Here is a 16021-nt window from a genome sequence, read left to right as displayed (position 1 = left end):
AATTTCTAAAAATGCTGAAACACACATTTCTTTACTTCTGAACGAGAAACCAAATACCAATTTTTGTTGGTGTAGCTTCAAAACTGCCTTAATAGTGGCATTTTTCAAAAAAAACCTTCATCCCCTATTTCACCCCATTAGGATTGGAATTTAGAAAAATCCCGTCTTAAACGACGCCTACCGTATAAGATCCACACCGTCTCCAAATTTCAAGTTTCTATCCTCAGTGGTTTAAGCAGTCAAAAAGCACAAGCAGTATGTCAGAAGCAAATCAGTTAATGACAACTGCTGGGCATGTGACAATGCAGTGTCTGTTTCAAATTGTTTTAACAAGGTTCCCCTCTCCAAAAGGCACTACTCAGTAATGTCAGTTCTCTTGAAATGAGGGCATACAAAAAATTTAATGGAAGTAATTCGCCTACTAGTACCCATTTCACAAAAAGAGTTAATTCTCTATAGTGCACAAAAATACTGACTGTGAACAAAATCACTGGAAGCCATTCTATGTTAACGACAGCGGTCACAGCACAAATAGAGTTTGTGCAATATGTCAAAATAACTGTTTCAAAATTGCATCCTCAATTAATTAAATTTCACAAAAGATGCCCACATTACTCAACATTTTATACTGAAAAGAATCTTTGAAAGTAAATTAAAATTGTATAAAAAGGAGAAACAAAGCCTCCCCCCCCCCCCTCTCTCTCTCTCTCTCTCTCTCTCTCTCTCTCTCACACACACACACACACACACACACACACACACAGAGATATATAATAGAGGGAAACATCCCACGTGGGAAAAATATATCTAAAAACAAAGATGATGTGACTTACCAAACAAAAGCGCTGGCAGGTCGATAGACACACAAATAAACACAAACATACACACAAAATTCTAGCTTTCGCAACCAATGGTTGCTTCATCAGGAAAGAGGGAAGGAGAGGGAAAGACGAAAGGATGTGGGTTTTAAGGGAGAGGGTAAGGAGTCATTTCAATCCCGGGAGCGGGAAGACTTACCTTAGGGGGAAAAAAAGGACAGGTATACACTCACACACACACACACATACATATCCATCTGCACATACACAGACACAAGCAGACATTTGTAAAGGCAAAGAGTTTGGGCAGAGATGTCAGTCGAGGCAGAGGCACAGAGGCAAAGATGTTGTTGAAAGACAGGTGAGGTATGAGCGGCGGCAACTTGACATTAGCCGAGGTTGAGGCCTGGCGGATAACGACAAGAGAGAATATACTGAAGGGCAAGTTCCCATCTCCGGAGTTCTGACAGGTTGGTGTTAGTGGAAAGTATCCAGATAACCCGGACGGTGTAACACTGTGCCAAGATGTGCTGGCCGTGCACCAAGGCATGTTTAGCCACAGGGTGATCCTCATTACTAACAAACACTGTCTGCCTGTGTCCATTCATGCGAATGGACAGTTTGTTGCTGGTCATTCCCACATAGAAAGCTTCACAGTGTAGACAGGTCAGTTGGTAAATCACGTGGGTGCTTTCACACGTGGCTCTGCCTTTGATCGTGTACACCTTCCGGGTTACAGGACTGGAGTAGGTGGTGGTGGGAGGGTGCATTGGACAGGTTTTACACCGGGGGCGATTACAAGGGTAGGAGCCAGAGGGTAAGGAAGGTGGTTTGGGGGTTTCATAGGTATGAACTAAGAGGTTACGAAGGTTAGGTGGACGGCAGAAGTCGTATCCCTGCTGGAGAGCCACATTCAGAGTCTGATCCAGTCCCGGAAAGTATGCTGTCACAAGTGGGGCACTTTTGGGATTCTTCTGTGGGAGGTTCTGGGTTTGAGGGGATGAGGAAGTGGCTCTGGTTATTTGCTTCTGTACCAAGTCAGGAGGGTAGTTGCGGGATGTGAAAGCCGTTTTCAGGTTGTTGGTGTAATGGTTCAGCGATTCTGGACTGGAGCAGATTCATTTGCCACGAAGACCTAGGCTGTAGGGAAGGGACCGTTTGATGTGGAATGGGTGGCAGCTGTCATAATGGAGGTACTGTTGCTTGTTGGTGGGTTTGATGTGGACGGACGTGTGAAGCTGGCCATTGGACAGATGGAGGTCAACGTCAAGGAAAGTGGCATGGGATTTGGAGTAGGACCAGGTGAATCTGATGGAACCAAAGGAGTTGAGGTTGGAGAGGAAATTCTGGAGTTCTTCTTCACTGTGAGTCCAGATCATGAAGATGTCATCAATAAATCTGTACCAAACTTTGGGTTGGCAGGCCTGGGTAACCAAGAAGGCTTCCTCTAAGTGACCCATGAATAGGTTGGCATACGAGGGGTTGTGTTTGTTTGTGTGTCTATTGACGTGCCAGCGCTTTCGTTTGGTAAGTCACATCATCTTTGAATTTAGATATATTTTTTCCCACGTGGAAAGCTGCTTGTGTCTGTATATGTGTGGATGGATATGTGTGTGTGTGTGCGAGTGTATACCCGTCCTTTTTTCCTTTTTTCCTTTTTTCCCCCCTAAGGTAAGTCTTTCCGCTCCCGGGATTGGAATGACTCCTTACCCTCTCCCTTAAAACCCACATCCTTTCGTCTTTCCCTCTCCTTCCCTCTTTCCTGATGAGGCAACAGTTTGTTGCGAAAGCTTGAATTTTGTGTGTATGTTTGTGTGTCTGTCGACCTGCCAGCCCTTTCATTTGGCAAGTCACATCATCTTTGTTTTTATATATAAATATATATGATGTGACTTACCAAATGAAAGTGCTGGCAGGTCGACAGACACACAAACATCTTTGTTTTTATATATAAATATATATGATGTGACTTACCAAATGAAAGTGCTGGCAGGTCGACAGACACACAAACACACACACAAAATTCAAGCTTTCGCAACAAACTGTTGCCTCATCAGGAAAGAGGGAAGGAGAGGGAAAGACGAAAGGATGTGGGTTTTAAGGAAGAGGGTAAGGAGTCATTCCAATCCCGGGAGCGGAAAGACTTACCTTAGGGGGGAAAAAAAGGAAAAAAGGACGGGTATACACTCGCACACACACACACACACACACATATCCATCCACACATATACAGACACAAGCAGACGTATATACGAAAAAGTTACTACTAATGGTAGCTTTTGAATAGGTGTTTCCTTCAGTAGCTACTTGTAGAGATGGAATTTTTATATTTTTCTTTCATCTGCGATCTGTCTGTTGCACACTTCCACAATCAGTTTAACATGTAGGCCAATTAGAATGACACTCATTACAGAGGGAGCACTTAAACTAAGCTTATGAATGAATATAAAGAAAGAAATGGACAGCATAACTAAGCTCTGAACTAAAATTCTTACAGTACTTCCACAGTACAGAAAACAGATCTCCAGCATTTCTGTTACAAACTAAAATATCTTGTAGAACCTACACTGTAATGGCAGTTTCCTTATATCTCAGATTTTATAATACCTTTCTCATTTAACTTGTTAGCTAATAACGGTGAGTATTCTGTAATGAGTGCCTGAGATTCAGTGAAAAAAATTGTACTGTGGTTGACCTGCAGTAGTTTAATTTTATGGGAACAACTTATCTTTATTTTAATGCATAAAATTTTTTTATTACGATATGCAGATATGAAAAGTACTAATGTGTATCTCATACAAGAAGACAAGCATTTTATAGAAACTTGTACCCTATGATGAAACACAGTAGTATTATTGCAATTAAGAACATAACAAGGAACAACGGACAGTATCTTAGCAGTCAGCTGAAACTGTTACCAAAAGCATGAAAGGTAATCTTGTGCACATGGTACAATTGGGGAGAATTAGTTCATTTTACATGTTTTCCAAAGTGAACAGATAAAAGTATTTATTTTCCCTTTAATCCTGGAGGATCTGAAAGATGATGATATCATTGTACCTCAAACATTCGACTACAGTGAACACAGTAATACTGGAAACTGAGTAATCCTACTGCTCAAAAGGAGTAGGAAAAAAAACCTAGCTACAGTTAGCATTCAAAACTTTTAAGTTTCCAATTATGAACAGCCATTAGCTACAATCCCTAGCTAGTTTTCTTTCAGTCCTTTTTCTGTTGGGACAAAAAGTTTTCTTAAAATGAAACTAGTTACAAATTATCTGCGGAAGAATGGAATGGTTGGTAGTGGCTGATCTCAGGGAGGATCACTCCGGAGTGAATAGCATCTTGAGAAGTGGTTATAAGATGAACATCAAGAAGAGTAAAACAGGGGTAATGGAATGCAGTCAAATTAAATACAATGATGGCGAGAGGACAATATTAGCAAGTGGGCACTAAATCAATAGAAAAGTTTTGCTATTTGGGAACCAAAATAACTGAAAATGCCAGAAGTAAAATCAGACAACAGAAGTCCAGGATGGAATAATAATAATACATAAAGATGCTGAGTCACAGACAGGCACAATGAAAAGGGTATTAGAAATATTTCAGCGTCTCTTGAAGTCACAAACTCGCACACACACACACACACACACACATGGCCACTGTCTTCTCAGGACACTAAGGCTCAACTGTGTCTGATGTGAACAGAAATCTAGCTGGGAAGGATAGTGGGGATATGGAAGAGGTGTGGGATGGAGATAGGGAGGGATAGCAAAGTTAGGGGTGGAGGTGTGGTGGGGTTGAGGGGGAAAGAGACATTAATGTTGCCTGGAGACTTGAGGGGACGTGGTGGGGACAGGATTGGGTTCCTTGGTCCAGCACTGGGAGACTGAGCTGAGGGGACGGGAGGAGGGGGCAGAGAGAGAAGTGGATAAGGTGAAAACTATGCAGGTGTGTTGGCAGGATAGAATGCACCTGAAGTTCTGCAGTGGGAGCAGGGAATGGACAGATAGGTGGAGGTCAGGGACTCAGTGAAGGTTGAAGCCAGTGGGTTACACGAATGCCGGATATGTTGTAGGGACAGGTTCCAACTATGCAACTCTGAATATCTGGTATTGGGGGCGAGGAATCCAGTTGGCACAGGCTGTTAAGCAGACATTAAAGTGAAGCATGTCAAGTTGAGTGGAATCTTCAGCGTGCAGGCATGCTTTCAGGGGTGACCCTGCCTTTGATGGGATAGGTAATGCCTATGACACAATTGGAATAGATAGTCATGGGAGGATGTATGGGACAGGTCTTGCATATGGGACAGGTCTTGCATAGGTCTTATGGGGATTTGAGCCATGAGGCAAGGGGTTGTGAAAATGGATGGAGTAGGGACAGATAACGATATTGTGTAGGTTGCATTGGAGGCAGAATACCACTGTGGAAGGGGTGGAAAGGATAGTGAGGAGGACATTTCTAATTTCAGGGCACAATGAGAGGTAGTCAGATCCCTGGGAGAGATTGTCATTCAGCTGCTCCATTCCTGGGTACTACTGAAAGCTGCTTTGTGGCCGGGCAGTGGGTATGTGGAAGATGGTAGGTGACTGGTGAGTCAAGGCATGGGAGATCTGTTTCTGGATAAAGTTTGGAGGGTAATTTTTGTCTGTGCATGTCTCAATGAGACCCTTGGAATATTTTGAGAGGGACTGCTCACCACTACAAATGCGACAGGCATGGGTGGCTAGGCTGTATGGAAGGGACTTCTTCTTGTGGAATGAGTGGCAGCTGTCAAAATCAAGGTATTGTTGATGGTTGGTAGGTTTGATGTGGATGGTGGTACTGATGTAGCCATCCCTGAGGTGGAGGTCAATATCAAGAGAGGTGGCTTATTGAGCCGAGGTGGACCAGGTGAAGTGAATCGGGGAGAAGATGTTGAGGTTCTGGAGGAATGTGGATAGAGCATCTTCACTCTTGATCCACATAACAAATATCATCAGTGAATTTGAAGCAGGTGAGCTGTTTGGGAGTCTGGGTGGTTTGGAAGGTTTCTTCTAGATGGTGCCCATTGTTATATCTAGATTTATTTGTAAGTGTTGTGGGTTGGCAAGAGAGCCAACCTGTTTTTGAGAGGAAGCCGAAAGGCACGCGTTTTAGCTCACGCGGGCTGGCGTGAGGTCTGGAACAGGTCAAGGAAATTAGACTAGCAAAAAAGGACGTAGCTGTGGAATACTTAACTTTAATTCATAATGGTGAACATCGCTCTTGATGGTACATGTTTTACAGCATCAATAGTAACTGGTAATGGCACCTTGCTAGGTCGTAGCAAATGATGTAGCTGAAGGCTATGCTAAATATCGTCTCGGCAAATGAGAGCGTATTTTGTCAGTGAACCATCGCTAGCAAAGTCGGCTGTACAACTGGGGCGAGGACTAGGAAGTCTCTCTAGACCTGCCGTGTGGCGGCGCTTGGTCTGCAATCACTGAAAGTGGCGACACGCGGGTCCGACATATACTAACGGACTGCGGCCGATTTAAAGGCTACCACCTAGCAAGTGTGGTGTCTGGCGGTGACACCACAGTAAATTGTTAATGGCAACAGTAAAGAGGATATGTAAAATCAGATTGGCAATTTCCAGAAGACCTTTTGTGTAAAACAACAATTGGCTGATACTGAATATAACTTTAATAAGAGTTAGAAAGACTTTGCTGAAAGTCTTATCTGTCAACTTTGTTGCAACTGTTAGCACGGAGGTGTTTTGTTTTGTTGTTTCTGTAGTAGCTAATTTTAATGAGATGTTTTCTGAATAGGCTGGAAAAAACAAACATGCTTCTTAAGATACTCAAAACATATAAAGTATATATTTATCAATAGAAGTAACAAAACTGTGATGCATAATTTCAGTAAAATAATACAGTACACTAATAATAACAACAATGTAGGAAAAGATAGATTGCTAGTTACTCTAAAGAAGGCACTTTTAGTTGCACACAGGAACAATTGAAAGACACGTACACAAAGCTTTCTGCCACATCCTTCATCAGCAGAAGAGAAGCACACACCATTCACACACACAAGCGAGCACACCTCACGCACACATGACTGCCAACTTCAGCAGCTCAGGGCAGAATCTCATTTTGGTCTGAGCTGACAGAGTTGGCGGTCATGTGTGCATGAGGTGTGCTCGCTTGTGTGTGTGAATGGTGTGTGCTTCTCTTCTGCTGATGAAGGATGTGACAGAAATCTTTGTGTACGTGTCTTTCAATTGTTCCTGTGTGCAACTAAAAGTGCCTTCTTTAGAGTAACTAGCAATCTATCTTTTCCTACATTGTTGATATTCCTACATGGAGTCCACTAATAAGCATCTTAAATCCTGTGTAGCATATGTAAGAAGGCAAAAATAATTTTTCACTGCCACTACTCTGAATAATTTTATTTTATTTCATCTGTTATGTAAATGACAACAATTTAACCGTTGCTTTATTATTAAAATGAATCTTCAAGTTAAAATTAGCCATTCAAATAATATAGTACAGTCACAAATTTGTAACATTATTCAAAGTGTAAGTGAAAATATGGAAGTTTTCATCAATGCAGAAAACAAACATTTTGTAGTCAAATTAATACAACAAAAAACAATAGCAGTAGTAGTATCAGTAGTACGAGAAGTAGTAGTAATAATATATTTATTTTTATTTCATCTCACAATTTTTAATAGCACTTGCAGCACTGTCATTCAATTCATTTAGTGCTAAGTGATTAGCTGAAGCAGATGTAATGCCCAAAAAGTGACTAATTAGTCCTTCACTCTGAAAAACATTCTACTTAAGCAGGTAAATGAAATACTGTGACTGATGACTGAGTACTACCAATAAAAACATTCATGTTAAAGTGAATGCAGTACTTATGCAGAGATCAAGAAACTTCTACGCAAGTGACTAGCATGTACAGTTGCATCAAACACTCTTTGGAAAAATGAAATTGTTGCAAACCAGTGTCAGGAATTGATCATGGTCACTTAGTTGAAAATCATTCTTGTTTTCATTTATATAATTTTAACAATGTAGAAGTGATCAGATGATGTTTCAAGCCTGCCTTACAAGATCAATGGTGAGATCTGCAATTAACAGCTGCAGCACTTAACTTGACTCCACAACAGTAACATCGAATATTTTTGTACACTAAATCTGTATTGTTTGACATGTATTTTGTGACAGATTACAGTTCAGAATCTTTTTTATAAATCTAATTGTGATGGATATATTACACAAATTACTTTTTTGGTGCTGTGGAAAAATATGGAAAACTAAATCTTGATTCTCACTTCACTTAGCGTACATAAGGAATGCGTAAATCTTACCTCTTGAGAAATATACGACTTCATTCACTTGACGGTCAACTAGTGTGTTGGTTACTGCATGGAAAGAAAACAGCCAGTATGAGCATTTCAAATTGATTTTGGAGTATTGACATAACCAGAAATTAAAAATGTAACCTTTTAACTAATGAAATACATTAAACACAAACGTATATAAATACTGTGTGCTGGAGTAAATCTAACACAGATGAAGTAAGATCTCTCTCTCTCTCTCTCTCTCTCTCTCTCTCTCTCTCTCTCTCTCTCTCTCTCTCTTTCTCATACATACACACACACACACACACACACACACACACACACACACACAGTATTCCTTAGATATAAAAGTCACAGCTGCTTCCTCCAGCAAGTTATGGTGACATTCTAGTGTCTTCTTCACTAAAAAGTTGAATGAAGAAAATTACTCGATGAGTTTTTACTTTGAATGTCAACACACAATAACCTGTCCATCTCTAGTATGTTGTTATTAATTTTCGACAAATGATAAATCAACTATCACCAAAGTCGTAAAAATGAGTTGTAATTGATATAAGTAACATATACATATTACATCTTAAACAAAACTAAACATGTATGCAAATTGGATATAGGCCTAATCTCTTACTATCCCCTCTCTCTATCCCTGTCCTCTCCCCCTTGTCTTTTTCCATCACCACGTCCTCCTGCCCCTTCTCTCTGTCGATATACCTCCCCCCCCCCCTGCCCCAATCCTCCCTTTCTCTCTGTCCATCTCATCCTTTACACTCTCTAAGTACACCCCCCCCCCCCCAAAAAAAAATATCCTCTTTCACACTCTCTCTGACCTTGACGCTTGTTTATTGGTATTTCAAACTAAGACTTGATTGGGAGATAAAGTCACTTAAACCGAATGGGAAAATGGATAGTATCATTGATATACTGGACATGAGAGAGAGAGAGAGAGAGAGAGAGAGAGAGAGAGAGAGAGAGAGAGAGAGAGAGACATCTCCAGCTGGTGGATCTGTGAGGATATTAGCTTCAATGACAATACTTTGCATAGTTTTTACATGTGAACAATTGGGAGTACAACATTTTGGACCATTCAGATTTCATAGTAGTATTCTAACCGTATACCAATACGCCATAAAAACTACTTTCCTAGTTCCTGTTAAAACAAAAAGCACAGTGTTGTGTACAAAATTATTATATAAAATTTATGTATAAAGGGGTAGACTATATTTGAGAGAAAAAAAATTATTTAATGGTTCCAACACCCAGCTATCATAGTTAAAACTAACTGTGAAAATGTTAACGAAACAATATATTTTCACAGAAGAACAGAACATTTTCCCTCTTTCAACAAAAACCTATAAAACAAAGATGCTGTGACTTACCAAACAAGAAAGCGCTGGTACATAGACACAATAAAAACACACAAATACACACACACAAATTTCAAGCTTTCACAACCCAAGGTTGCTTCATCAGGAAAGGGGGAAGGAGAGGGAAAGACGAAAGGATGTGGGTTTTAAGGGAGAGGGTAAGGAGTCATTCCAACCCCGGGAGCGGAAAGATTTACCTTAGGGGGAAAAAAAGGACAGGTATACACTCGCACACACACACATGTCCATCTGCACATATACAGACACCTGTGTATATCTGCCCTTTTTCCCCCCTAAGGTAAGTCTTTCCGCTCCCGGGATTGGAATTACTCCTTACTCTCTCCCTTAAAACCCACATCCTTTCGTCTTTCCCTCTCCTTCCCTCTTTCCTGATGAAGCAAGCTTGAAATTTGTATGTTTTTCTTTTTTCTTTTTTTTTTATTGTGTCTATCTACCAGCACTTTCTCGTTTGGCAAGTCACAGCATCTTTGTTTTTTATATATATTTTTCCCACATGGAATGTTTCCCTCTGTCATATATACAGGGTGTTACAAAAAGGTACAGCCAAAATTTCAGGAAACATTCCTCACACACAAATAAAAGAAAAGATGTTATGTGGACATGTGTCCAGAAACGCTTAATTTCCATGTTAGAGCACATTTTAGTTTCATCAGTATGTACTGTACTTCCTCGATTCACCGCCAGTTGGCCCAATTGAAGGAAGGTAATGTTGACTTTGGTGCTTGTGTTGACATGCGACTAATTGCTCTAAGCATCAAGCACATCAGTATGTAGCATCAACAGGTTAGTGTTCATCACGAATGTGGTTTTGCAGTCAGTGCAATGTTTACAAATGCGGAGTTGGCAGATGCCCATTTGATGTATGGATTAGCACGGGGCAATAGCTGTGGCGCGGTACGTTTGTATCGAGACAGATTTCCAGAACGAAGGTGTGCCGACAGGAAGATGTTCGAAGCAATTGATCGGCGTCTTAGGGAGCACGGAACATTCCAGCCTATGACTCGCGACTGGGGAAGGCCTAGAACGACGAGGACACCTGCAATGGACGAGGCAATTCTTCGTGCAGTTGACGATAACCCGAATGTCAGCGCCAGAGAAGTTGCTGCTGTACAAGGTAACTTTGATCACGTCACTGTATGGAGAGTGCTATGAGAGAACCAGTTGTTTCCGTACCATGTACAGCATGTGCAGGCACTATCAGCAGCTGACTGGCCTCCACGGGTACACTTCTGCGAATCGTTCATCCAACAATGTGTCAATCCTCATTTCAGTGCGAATGTTCTCTTTACGGATGAGGCTTCATTCCAACATGATCAAATTGTAAATTTTCACAATCAACATGTGTGGGCTGACGAGAATCCGCGCGCAATTGTGCAATCACGTCATCAACACAGATTTTCTGTGAATGTTTGGGCAGGCATTGTCGGTGATGTCTTGATTGGGCCCCATGTTCTTCCACCTATGCTCAATGGTGCACGTTATCATGATTTCATACGGGATACTCTACCTGTGCTGCTAGAACATGTGCCTTTACAAGTACGACACAACATGTGGTTCATACACGATGGAGCTCCTGCACATTTCAGTCGAAGTGTTTGTACACTTCTCAACAACAAATTCAGTGACCGATGGATTGGTAGAGGTGGACCAATTCCATGGCCTCCACGCTCTCCTGACCTCAACCCTCTTGACTTTCATTTATGGGGGCATTTGAAAGCTCTTGTCTACGCAACCCCGGTACCAAATGTAGAGACTCTTCGTGCTCTTATTGTGGACGGCTGTGATACAATACGCCATTCTCCAGGGCTGCATCAGCGTGACGGAGGGTGGATGCATGTATCCTCGCTAACGGAGGACATTTTGAACATTTCCTGTAACAAAGTGTTTGAAGTCACGCTGTTCGTTCTGTTGCTGTGTGTTTCCATTCCATGATTAATGTGATTTGAAGAGTAGTAATAAAATGAGCTCTAACATGGAAAGTAAGCGTTTCCGGACACATGTCCACATAACATATTTTCTTTCTATGTGTGTGAGGAATGTTTCCTGAAAGTTTGGCCGTACCTTTTTGTAATAGAGAGAAACAGTCCACGTGGGAAAAATATATCTAAAAACAAAGATGACGTAACTTACCAAACGAAAAAGTTGGTATGTTGATAGAGACACTAACAAACACAAACAAACACACAAAATTCAAGCTTTCGCAACCCACGGTTGCTTCATCAGGAAAGAGGGAAGGAGAGGGAAAGACGAAAGGATATGGGTTTTAAGGGAGAGGGTAAGGAGCCATTCCAATCCCGGGAGCGGAAAGATTTACCTTAGGGGGAAAAAGGGACAGGTATACACTCATACACACACACATATCCATCCCCATGCATACAGACACAAGCAGATATATGTAAAGGCAAAGAATTTGGGCAGAGATGTCAGTCGGGGAGGAAGTACAGAGGCAAATATGTTGTTGAATGACAGGTGAGGTATGAGTAGCGGCAACTTGAAATTAGCGGAGGTTGAGGCCTGTTGGGTAACAGGAAGAGAGGATATATTGAAGGGCAAGTTCCCATTTCCGGAGTTCTGATAGGTTGGTGTTAGCGGGAAGTATCCAGATAAAAATTTGAGGTAAATGGCTAAGCACTTTTCAAGAGTTTTGCTAACAATGAATCCCTGCTGTACGTGTGTGTGCGCATGCTCATGTGTACTGATGAGCCAGTTGATTATAACCACCTACTTAACAGATAGTATGTCCATCTTTGACACAGTTAACAGTGGTCATGCGCTGAGACATGGAAGCAATGAGGTCCCGTAAGGTCACTGGAAGGAGCTGACATCACATCTGCACATTCAAGTCACAAATATGCATAAATTGTGGGCGGGGGGCAACGAGCTCTGACACCATGTTTGTTCAACCACATCCCAAATGTGTTCAATTGGGTTTAGATCTGGCGAGTTGGGGGACCAGCACATGAATTGGAAATTGCCACTCTCTCTCCCAAACCACTCCAGCACACTCGTGGCTTTGTGACATGGCGCATTATGTTGTTTAAAAAGGTCACTGATGTCACGAAACATTATTGTCATGAAGGCATGTACGTGGTCTACAACCACTGTATGATACTCCTTGGCCATCCTGTGTCTTGCATGAGCTCCATTGGACCCATGGAAGCCCATATGAATGTTCCCCAGAGCATAATGGAGCCAGCTTGTCTCCATCCCCCAGCACAGGTGTCCAGGAGCTGTTCACCTGGCAGATGATGGATTCATACCCCTCCCGTCGGCATGATGAAGGTATTGGAGTATACCAAACAATGCTAAGCTCTGCTACTGCACCAAAGTCCAGTGCCAATGGTCAAGAGCCCATTTCAGTTGTAGTTGTCAGTGTCATTGTGTTAACTTTGGCACATGCATAGGTCATTGGCTGCAGAGGCCTGTCGTTAGGAGTGTTATGGGCTTTGTGTGTTCAGACACACTTGTACTCTGCCCAGCATTAAAGTCTGACACACTCACCAGAGCACTCCTTGAACACCCGACATGTCATGCAGTTTCTGAAATGCTCATGCCAAGCCTCCAAGCCATCAAAATCTGCCTTCGGTCAAATTCAGATGGATCATGTGCCTTCCCCATTCTACACACGGACAGCATGCTCACTGATACTACATGCACTGTGCATATGTATGCCTAGCAGTTATTCCTTGCCAGGTGATGCTGCTACTGGCTGGATGGGTTATATCGATAGCAGATCAATGGTCATAATGTTCTGGATGATCAGTGTAATGTCTGAGGAAACATCACTGATGCTTTACCTATAGAGGGAAATATATCTGGTGGCAAACTACCTTCATTTGTAGTATGATTAAGATAGGAAAAGCCAAAATAATAGTTGTTACATGAGAATCCATTTTCCATGTAGACAAATGGCACATTACAAGGTTGCTGAATAAGAAGTTCAATCTTGTCCCCTACACATTCATGCAGGTGTCAACACTGGGAATCTACTCTACCACAGGCATGCGAAACAAAAGTATTCTGCCATTCCAGAAAGAGTGCACAATATCCAGTACGCCCTCCTGAGCATTGAATTTCTTGTCAATCTTCTTCAGGTGCTTCCCTGCCAGACAGAAGGAGTTTGTCTGCAAATTGATTACTGCTATACAGTAATGAGGCCTACAAGGGAGCAGAGTCAGAGAACCTGTAAATGGAGAATAAACCAGTATCATGCTGAAACACTGCAGATCTCCTACATCAAGACAAAAAATGTCAGTCATATGGTGTAACAAGACTGTACATGAGACCATGTGGTACAAGTACCAAAAGCACACTATGTACATTGGGAGTTGGAAACAGTAGGAATGCTGGGTTCTGTGAGACACAAAAAGACCCAGATAATGGGTTTAATGGAAAATGGACAGGTGGCATCAGAAACCTTGCTGTGTCAACAAGGATGCATGCAGTATAAGACTCTAACGGAAGCAAAAGTTCGGAGTATTATTTTATTCAGCAGTGGGTATCATAATGAATTACTATTATGATAACTGTGAAATGTCAAAATCATAACTATGGTTACTGCATACCATACTACTCCCTAATGTTGTTACTGTTTTCTCATTCCCCAACATAATGTCCATTGCTCATTAATCATAAATGATACTTCATGTCAATTTATGAATGTTACTACAGTGGAAGATACCATCTGTTGCACCCAAATTTCTGGAAACCTATTATATTCTGTGATACTGTAATATAAGGTCACTCTAATTGTGTTTAACAATTCTTGAAAAGTAAATTGCAGTCAGGATTCTTTTAACAAGTATTTTCAAACTGACACCATTAGAAATAATGCATGAGGTGAAGTCAATAACTGAAACAAAATATTCTAAATTCTTAGGTGTTTATGTTAATAAGAACCTAAACAATAAGTTAAATGTTACAAAATTTCTTAATATCTCAGTCATTAATGATTGACTCATGGCATCATATTCTGGGGTAACTCATCATTGTGGGAAAAAGTGTTTGTTGCAAAGAAGTGTGTTAATAAGGAAAATATCTGGTGTGAACTCTAGAATGTCTTGCAGACAGTTGTTTCAAGAGCATACTGATACTCCCACAGCACACGTACTCTCTAATGAAATTTGCAGTGAACAATAAAATGAGAAATGATTTATACTCTTCATCGCTCAAACTTAGTGTGGCACAAAAAGGAGTGAGGAATTCAGCCAACTATTTCTACTACTCAGAAGAATTTAGGAATGTGTACTGCTAATGCTAGTGTATTTTGGGGGAGTGGTCAGAGAGAGAGAGAGAGAGAGAGAGAGAGAGAGAGAGAGCGTGTGTGTGTGTGTGTGTGTGTGTGTGTGTGTGTGTGTGTGTGTGTGTGCATTACCAAAACAAGAAATCATCATCTTGTACAGTTTACAGCCTCTAGCTGGGTCTGTGTGGAACATAGGCCTCTCCCTTGTCTTCTGTCTTGCCACCATCTCTCCGTCTTCACCTTGGCCCAGTCTTCTTCTTTCTTCTGGACACATTCCTCTACTCCTTTCAGCCGTCTGTCTCTTTGTCTTCCTCTTGGTCTCTTTCCTTCCAGTTTCATCTCGTGTATCCTCCCATCTCAGCTTTGATTTCTCTATCTCCTCCTGTTATGGTTCCACCTTCATTAACTCTCTGATCCTCTCATTTCTTAACCTGTCTATCTTTGTCACTTCAATACTGTTTCTCAAGAATTTCATCTCACTAGCTTGCACTTTGCTTTTCTCTCTTCCTTTCATAACCCAGGTTTCTAATGCATATGTCTTCACAGCAGTCCCTGGCACACACAGTCCCCATTGTACCTCGCTCCTACAGGCAATCCCCTGCTTCATGCCGTTGCCCATCTCCCAATATTGGATGAGGGTTTTGACTTAAGGGAGATGAAAACAAGAAATAAGGTTTGTTATTTAAAGCAGATTCAGAAGGATGTAGGTTGCAGTAGGTACTGGGAGATGAAGCAGCTTGCACAGGATAGAGTAGCATGGAGAGCTGCATCAAACCAGTCTCTGGACTGTAGACCACAACAACAACAACAACAACAACAACAACAATTTAACTTTCTCCAAAGGCTTGTGCATTTTTTTCCTTTAACAGTCCCCATGCATCTAAATATATAAAAAAACTGATGAGAATATAAAAACGCGTTAACTTCAAACAATGTTATTTATTTCCTTTAGGTTCTATAAGTATTGTAACAGCAACATTGTGAAACATAATCTGAATGTTTGCAATCATGACTTTCATAATAATATTTTAAGAAATCACTTCAACTGTTTTTACTTACAACTGCCATGGCATAGGTTGTCCATCAAGAAGATATGCTGTGATGTGTTTGCAAGTAAAGCAATAATGGCAGCTACAACATCTGCCTGAGGGCAGGAAAACACTACATCGCGGATGATCTCCAGCACTATCTGTAACCTGACATATGACAGCTGCATTAGTCATACAACAATATAAAGAAA

General features: G+C 41.4%; 1 protein-coding gene across 2 annotated transcripts in view; it reads right to left on the bottom strand.

Annotated features, from left to right (window-relative positions):
- Positions 1–16021, bottom strand: part of LOC126484032 (uncharacterized) — a 144207-nt gene that overhangs the window by 18660 nt on the left and 109526 nt on the right. For both annotated transcript variants that reach the window (XM_050107364.1, XM_050107363.1), the window contains exons 14-15: positions 15841–15977; positions 8161–8214 (exon numbers count right to left, since the gene is read on the bottom strand). In XM_050107364.1, coding sequence (XP_049963321.1) covers positions 8161–8214; positions 15841–15977 — 191 coding nt within the window. The remainder of the gene's footprint in view (positions 1–8160; positions 8215–15840; positions 15978–16021) is intronic.

This window comes from Schistocerca serialis, chromosome 6 (assembly GCF_023864345.2).
Source record: "Schistocerca serialis cubense isolate TAMUIC-IGC-003099 chromosome 6, iqSchSeri2.2, whole genome shotgun sequence".
NCBI classification, from domain to species: Eukaryota; Metazoa; Arthropoda; class Insecta; order Orthoptera; family Acrididae; genus Schistocerca; species Schistocerca serialis.
The sequence above is the reverse complement of the archived record's forward strand: the minus strand, read 5'-3'. Positions and strand labels throughout refer to the sequence as shown.